The following is a 7,466-nucleotide window of genomic DNA, read 5'->3' as shown; positions in this document are numbered from 1 at the left end:
TCTTTCAGATTTTATATTACACCCAAATAAGCGTTTTTTTAAAACATTTTATGCATTACCTTTATTTGTTAAATGTCATGTTCTTCGCACTTAAACCTCATCAAATTCAATTCAACAGCAATATCACAAAATATTTAAAAACAGCATCTCTTTAGAATTTCTAAAGACAGTCTTACACACTGGAGATAAAAATGTTTTTTTCCTTACAGTGTTGCCGTTGCTCGATTTGAAATCATGGAGCTTGTTAAACAAAAATTTAGCAAAATTTTACAAAATATGAAACTAATAAAACAAACTCGAGCTTCCAGGTGCCTGTTTTCGCATGGAGGATTACGTTATTGAAAATTTGATGGCCATAGGTACCGTCGTTTTTTCATATTACGAGAAAAACTCATACATTCATGCAGATTTTTCATTATTTAATTTATTAAAATATAATACAGGACAATAATATTTGGTGGAAACAATTTAAACAGTGATACACCATTAATAGTGCACTGACACAAAATGCCGTTTCGAGACTAATAGCCCTTTTGGGCTAATAGGTAAAGAAAAATCCTTCATTCATAAATAAGTTTATTTTTTAATTCATGAAAGATAAATTGATTAATAACTTGATAAAAGAACATTCTATTCATGTAGATTATTTGTGTTACCTATCATCTGTACTGTCTTGTGATAGACTGTCTGTTGATTTTCTGATTCCAGTCATTTTACTGACATCTGAATTAGGATTTAGTTCCAACCAAGGAATTGTTTTTTGTTTCATATTCAGCAGATCTGTCAGTGCATTTGTACAAATACCTGAACCATTTTGACCCGGGCATGCTTTCTTCAAGGTATCAAAAACTGTTGGACATTCTGAAAGTAGCATATTTTGAACACTTTCTTTTCCAGTTTGGAAGCTGTTTTTCTCCAGAATTTGATACAGGTACAGCAGAAGACTTTGAAGTGATAGAACTTGCAGCTTCAACTTTCGATTCTGAATTTTCAGATCATCACAATCGTGTTGTAGCCTAAGCAGGAAATAAAACATCTTATTTAAGATTAAACTGCATAAAATGTAAAATACTCATGTGTTACAAATATATATCGAAATAATACTTTTTTTTTAATTTATAAAAAAGGTTGAAATGAATTGCAGTTACATAAAAGAACACTGCACTGACATAGATTACTTACATTGCTAATCGTCTACCTTAGTTATTGCCTTTAAGCTTCCTCAGATTACACTGAATGAGAAAGTGTTGTCTCAGGGTCCAAACGTGAAATGTTATGATGTTGTTGTAAAGTTCTGTAAATATTTCAGTGTAGTTAATAGTATTGTTTTATTTATTTATTTCATTTTAAAATTTAGTATAATAATTTTAGGGTGTACTTTTCTATGATAGGATTGTAGATTTTGTGTTTCTAAATCTAACAGTGTTTAAACTGAAAAAAGAGCCCCCACTAAAACCCGAGGATACAGGCAGAAACCCACCTAACGAGCCTTGACAAAAATTTTTTGGGCCCACCAGCGGCCGAGCGGTAAAGTCGCTGAACACTGGTAGTTCGGTCCGATATTCGAATCCCGCGAACGGGCTGATTGCATGGACATTTTCATGGTTTTTCCCATGTGGGACGTGCACACGAGCCATCCCTTAGAAAGTCATCCACGAAAGCATACCTACCCTTAGGTAGCCATCGAGGCTTTGCCGTAATCACACAAACCAAAACAAAACCTTCTGTCGCCGTATTGTTAAAGTTTGCCGACTTTTCGCCACCTTGGCGAACAATTTTCTGAAACTCTAAGCAGACACTTGATCTTTGTTCTCACACAGAATTTACAATTCCATATACTAGTAAGACGGCTTTTTAACATTGACAATTGATGAATAGTCTGAATAATAAAATTTTAAAGAAAATTTAAAGTTTTTTCACATGAGCAAAAATGAATACTTTTTCTCCCATATACTCAAGAATTCTATTACATTAAATTTCACAAATATAATGTTTGAGCTTTTCGATGCTATTCAGGAAAAAATTAACACTAAAGGATTTTATATGAACGCTGATGTATATTTTTGCAATAGACAAACATGCAGAATTTTAGGAAATATTTTCAGATTTTTTATTTTGACTGCAGTATCGGTAAATAAAGAAAACTTTGTACTGAGTATTTGTGATATACAAAAGTGGGCTGAAATTGATTATTTTAGCACTGGACTAAGAATCAAATTACATAAATTAACTAATGAATTAAAATAATCAAAATTACTAAAAACTACGTGTATAAATTATCTTGATAATAAGTTATTGATGTTATATGAGTAAAATGTAGTTAGGACCTACCAAATTAGTAAAATGGAATTCAAATTCCATGTGAATTGGATTAAATTACAATTATTTATTTGTAAATACATCAGTATGAGAGAAAATTGATTTATTGCAGTAGCATACTGCATCAAGGTCAATTTTTTTTGTTTCGAATTTTCTCATTTAAATTGATAGTGTTGTTGAAGCTGAAACATATAATAAATTTAGTAAATCAATTAACAAAACTGGCTGGTATAAGAAGGCAGAATGCTTCAGAATGGCTTCAGAATGCAGTGTAAAAAAAAAGGGGGGGACTCACGGAAAATAACTGAAAATTCAATGACCTTTAATGTGTGTGAAGAGATAATATTTTGAGTGTCTCAGATATTATCGATAAGAAAATTTCTCCGAAAATCCAGTCACAAATAAATTCAGTGGAAACTGAGCATTTTTGAGACATATTGGAAAACAAATTGTAACGCTGTAGTGGGGAAAATCTATTAAAGCATTAAATGAAGGCACTCATCCAAATGTTTCGGAATAAATACACTGCACAAAACAATTAAAGGATATTGTGAGTTCGCTATGGAATAATCATATAATCGACAACCTTTTTAACAAAAAGTGAATAGAAAATTTTAAAAAGGAAAATTGAAACGTTTACAAAGTTGGCAATATGCAAATTTTGTCTGTAACGTTACAAACTATGTTTCGTAACAGTGAATACGATGCTTTAGCAAAATGACTTAGCTGAATTGGTAGCCTGGAAGGCCGTCGGTTATTTAGAGGAGGATCAAACGCAATCCATTGTAGCAGAAGCGTTAGGAGTTACTTAAAATGTAATTTCCGGACTGTGGAATCGGTTTTCCGACACTAGAAATGTTCGCCGCATATCGATCGCCGTTGATATTGTCGTACGCCTGCAATAATACAAAATGAAGATCAGTATTTAACACTAGCGGCCAAAAAACACCGCACTATTAACACCACTTTCTTGCAACAGCACATTCAGAGAGCTACTGGTATCTAAAGTTTCGACTCGGACTGTTCGAAATCAACTCCACCATGCGGTTTGTATGCTCGCAGATCTATGGTTTGCATGCTCGCAGTTCTTATGGTTTGTGTTTCGTTGACATAGGCCCACCGTGCTGCTGTCAGGAAGGTGGGGACTCTCAGATGGAGACGATTTGAGTGAAGTAACGTGCTCTTCACAGACGAGTCCGGCTTTAGTGTACAACTTGACAATGGGCGGATTCATATCTGGAAAGAAACCTGGTACACGGAATACTCCATTTGTACATGCAAGTGTCCGATTTGACGGAGGTGGAGGGATGGTCTGGGTCAGTATTTCTATCAATGGCTGCACCAATTTACACATTAACAAGAATGGAGCCCTATCCGCTGGCGATACAGGAATGAGATCTTCAGACCTATTGAGGTCCTCTACACTGCAGCAATCGGGGATGAATTCATGCTCATGGATGATAACGTCATCCCACAACGTGCTGAGCTAGCGAACAGTTTTCTTCTCGACGAAAAAGTCCTTCGAATGAATTGGCCAGTATGTTTTCCAGATATGAATCCAATAAAATATATTTGGGACATTCCAGGGAGAAGGGTTGCTAATCGCTTATCACCCTTAGAAACAATTCAACAGTTGAAAACAGCAATTGTGCTTTCTCGCTGTTGAAGATTAGTACCATCACCTTTGTCAGCTGGTACCAGTGAGTATATTTTTGCAACCAGATTCAAGTTTCATATTGCGATTCCATAATTATCCACTTGGTTATTGATCATAATAGTGCGAGATGTCATCTTTCACAATGGATAGATGACGCAGGCACAACAGAAGAAGTAAAAGATATGTACGCGTTCTCCAGATATAAGAACCTTCTTTTTTATTTATCTTTATTGTGACAGTTTTTCCTGTAAATATGTGTTGCCCATTTTCGTAGTGTATAAAAATTGTGGATATCTCCATTAAATGTTCAAGTTAAAAAAAATACTATATCAATTAATATAGTTTACGCATCCCCTAGATATTAAATTCTTCAGCCATTTATAAAGAAAGTTTACAAGAAGTAAGAATAATAAGTATCTCGACTATAATATTGGCATTAACTTTCATTAATCAGTCTGAATTTTGGAACAGGAATGCTAATCCTTATTGCTGATAATGACTGAGATGTTGCAAGAAAATCCGTTTATACAGAGATATTCTGTTTATACACAGTTATTCTATTAAATGCATTGCTATCTATTGAATATATACCTTTAATATCTTAAGCAGAATGAGAACTACGACTTGCAGCTGACATCGACATTTGATGTGAGCTCAAAAACGGTGGAAATGCTGTTTTCTTTTCAGCAGCCTCTCTGTTATCATTATGTGATAATAACCATATGCCCGATCCAACTAGGGTGATTCTCTATGCTTTTACCAACGTCAAGGCTCTGTATACTATTTAAACACTGTGCTATCTTTTAGACAAGCTCTTACCTATAAACTCTTTTGCATGTGCCAAATAATTAAACTGATGCCTGGTTACTTTACAAAGGACTGAATCGTGGTCTGCTGAGCACATCTGGATGTCTTCATGATGTACTCTGTTGAAATGTGGTCTACTTTGCCCAGCGAAGCATCGCTTCAAATGATTTCGTGGCATGATTTTTCTATTGGTCTTAGTACATACATTGTTCCCTTCTGTTGTCATTCAAGTATGCCTTTAACAGTCTATAAATCAAATACCTGAGCTATCGCACAGTTTGTGTTTCATTTGAACAATCCTTATATTAGAACTTCAAGGTTGAAGGAAACTACTGCATCTTTTTACATTAATTTTTTTTTATGTATTTAGTTTCACAATTTCTAATTAAAAGGACACAATTGAAAACCTTAAGACTGCTTTCTTTTTTTATGTACTTTTAAACACCGCTTACTTTAAGCAAATAGATTACGCGAATTTAATTTAGAAATGAAATAGCGAAAATCATACTACACTGGCTTCCAGAAGTTAAACACGTGGCAGTAAAATCAACAAAAATGAGAAAGTAAAGCTTTGATTAACACGAAATTACTCTTAAAGGTGACAAATGTAGTTATGCCTGAAAGAAAACAAGCATATGTACAAAGATGAAAACAACATTTACTTTTCAAAAATAATATGACCACATCACATTTGAATCATTAAAAGATAAATGCTAAAAATAAATAGACAAAATACAATATTACAATAATATATGTGATTACCCCTAACCTTCTTACAAACTTTACAGCGACTATCCATGGTTTAAGTGAGGTAATCAACCATCACAGATGCTAGCATTGACCATTTCTTCATTACAGCAGTTTCCAGCTGCCTTGCTAGAAGAGGTAAATGTGCAGAGACAGGACGCCCGGGGGCATCCCAAATATTTTTAATAGAATGAAGGTCGGGGAAGGGGAATACGGCAACACTTCATATCAGAAATGTCCTCCAGTACACGTTAATGACGTTGGCTTGATGGGGAGGGCATTTTCATCCATAAGGAGGAAATCAGGACTAACTGCTGCAGCATAGAATCTTACAATGGGGTGTAGGACTTATCCCGAAAACGTGTAGACATTAAGAACCTTCTTTAAAAATATGCAGTTGAATGGGATTTTCCATTGACATTTCAGTCCACACCATGATACTGCCACCTGTGAATGCGTGTTCTGGGATTCATTTCATGAGCCTCGGTCTCTCCAGACCCTTACACAGTTATTATCTGGTTCTAGGGCACGTCTCGAACAGGACTTGATATATATATGAACAATATGAGATAATCCAGTTGAGACGTTGACGACACTACTTTCATCTTGCCCTTTTGGACTGGGCGGCTAGTAGAACACACACACTCGGTACTGCGACGTACAGTTCCTTCACGTGAAGCCTTCGACGAGCAGCACTGCCAGATATTGCTTTACCAAGTAACATTGCAACTATGGATATAACAGTTGTGGATGTCTCTCGTCGATTTTGCTCAGCTACTATAGCATTATACGGATTTTCAGGAGGGATGTGACCCTTGGTCGATAGGGCACAAGTCTCCAGACAGCCGTTTGACTTGTTTAGAATTATTTCCATATTCTAGAAATTATCGAATGATCAAAGAAAAGAATGACATTTTTGATTGACAGCCCTTCTTCAGCGCATCCAACAGCAGGTCCATGAAGCACGTTCCTTATGCCATTCAATTTCTTTCAGCCATAGAAACATGAATGTCATAAAAATTATATAGCAGAGATTATAAACATTTCATGTCAGCATTTAAATGAGCCTTTTCAAATCCTGCAGAATACTGTCATCTTTAACGACTGAGTTAGCTTATGTTCTGAAAGTCAATTGTGAATGGTTGTAACATACTATTGTTACATAATGCCACCTGCAGACACTCAGATTCAACTACGTTTTCGAAAATTGCTGACCCTGAAGCCAGTGTATCTAGAATTAGGTTTATGCATGGAAGCAGATGCGTAAGAAATATCAATTGCAATTCACTTACTTTGAGTTTTGTTCTGTGAGCTTCGAATTCTCTATCATTTTGTGATTCAGCCTGCTAACCACAGATGTAAGCTCATGTCTCAAGTTGGAAGTCTCTTTGCAGCCATTGTTCTTTAGAAGCTGATAAAGTGACAAAGGTCTCAGGAACACAATGCGGCATACAGGACGGGATGCATTTAAGATCTGATTCACTTCGCTCGAATCCTTTCCAATCACTAGATGGCCATTTACTTCCAGAAGTCTGAATAAAGATATGATATAGTTAAAACAAGTATCAATTAACCACTATTTGTCTGCCTTGTTTGTACTATTGTGTATATTAATTTTTCTGATAAAATATGTTTTGGAAGATATGCATGCTGGTTGAATGTTGACAAGCAAATACTAGAAAATGCATATTGTCAAAACTATGTTTTTCCCCAGGATATCATGTAAGATTATATTTCCAGTACAGTAGTTCATCTATATTTGCGATCCCAAGATTTACCATGACTTAAGTAAAAAATGAATATAATAGTAAATGTTATATAAAGTAGGATATTCACACATAATTAGAACAGTGAAATTTAATTGATTAATTATACAAATATTTAACCTACATTAAATAAAATAATGAAGTATGTTGTTAGCTATATTCTATACTGC

At 34.9% G+C, this 7,466-nt stretch overlaps 1 protein-coding gene across 2 annotated transcripts in view; it reads right to left on the bottom strand.

Moving 5' to 3' along the window:
• Positions 1-404: 404 nt before the first annotated feature.
• sprt (PDZ domain-containing protein sprite) overlaps positions 405-7,466 on the bottom strand; it is a 93,032-nt gene continuing 85,970 nt past the window's right edge. For both annotated transcript variants that reach the window (XM_085816883.1, XM_085816884.1), the window contains exons 5-6: positions 6,823-7,062; positions 405-1,016 (exon numbers count right to left, since the gene is read on the bottom strand). In XM_085816883.1, the coding sequence (XP_085673009.1) occupies positions 653-1,016; positions 6,823-7,062 (604 nt within the window). In that variant the 3' untranslated portion in view covers positions 405-652. The remainder of the gene's footprint in view (positions 1,017-6,822; positions 7,063-7,466) is intronic.

The sequence above is a fragment of the Stegodyphus dumicola genome, chromosome 5, assembly GCF_044657685.1.
Source record: "Stegodyphus dumicola isolate Sdum_Otavi_A_Nest chromosome 5, ASM4465768v1".
Taxonomy (NCBI): Eukaryota; Metazoa; Arthropoda; class Arachnida; order Araneae; family Eresidae; genus Stegodyphus; species Stegodyphus dumicola.
The sequence above is the reverse complement of the archived record's forward strand: the minus strand, read 5'-3'. Positions and strand labels throughout refer to the sequence as shown.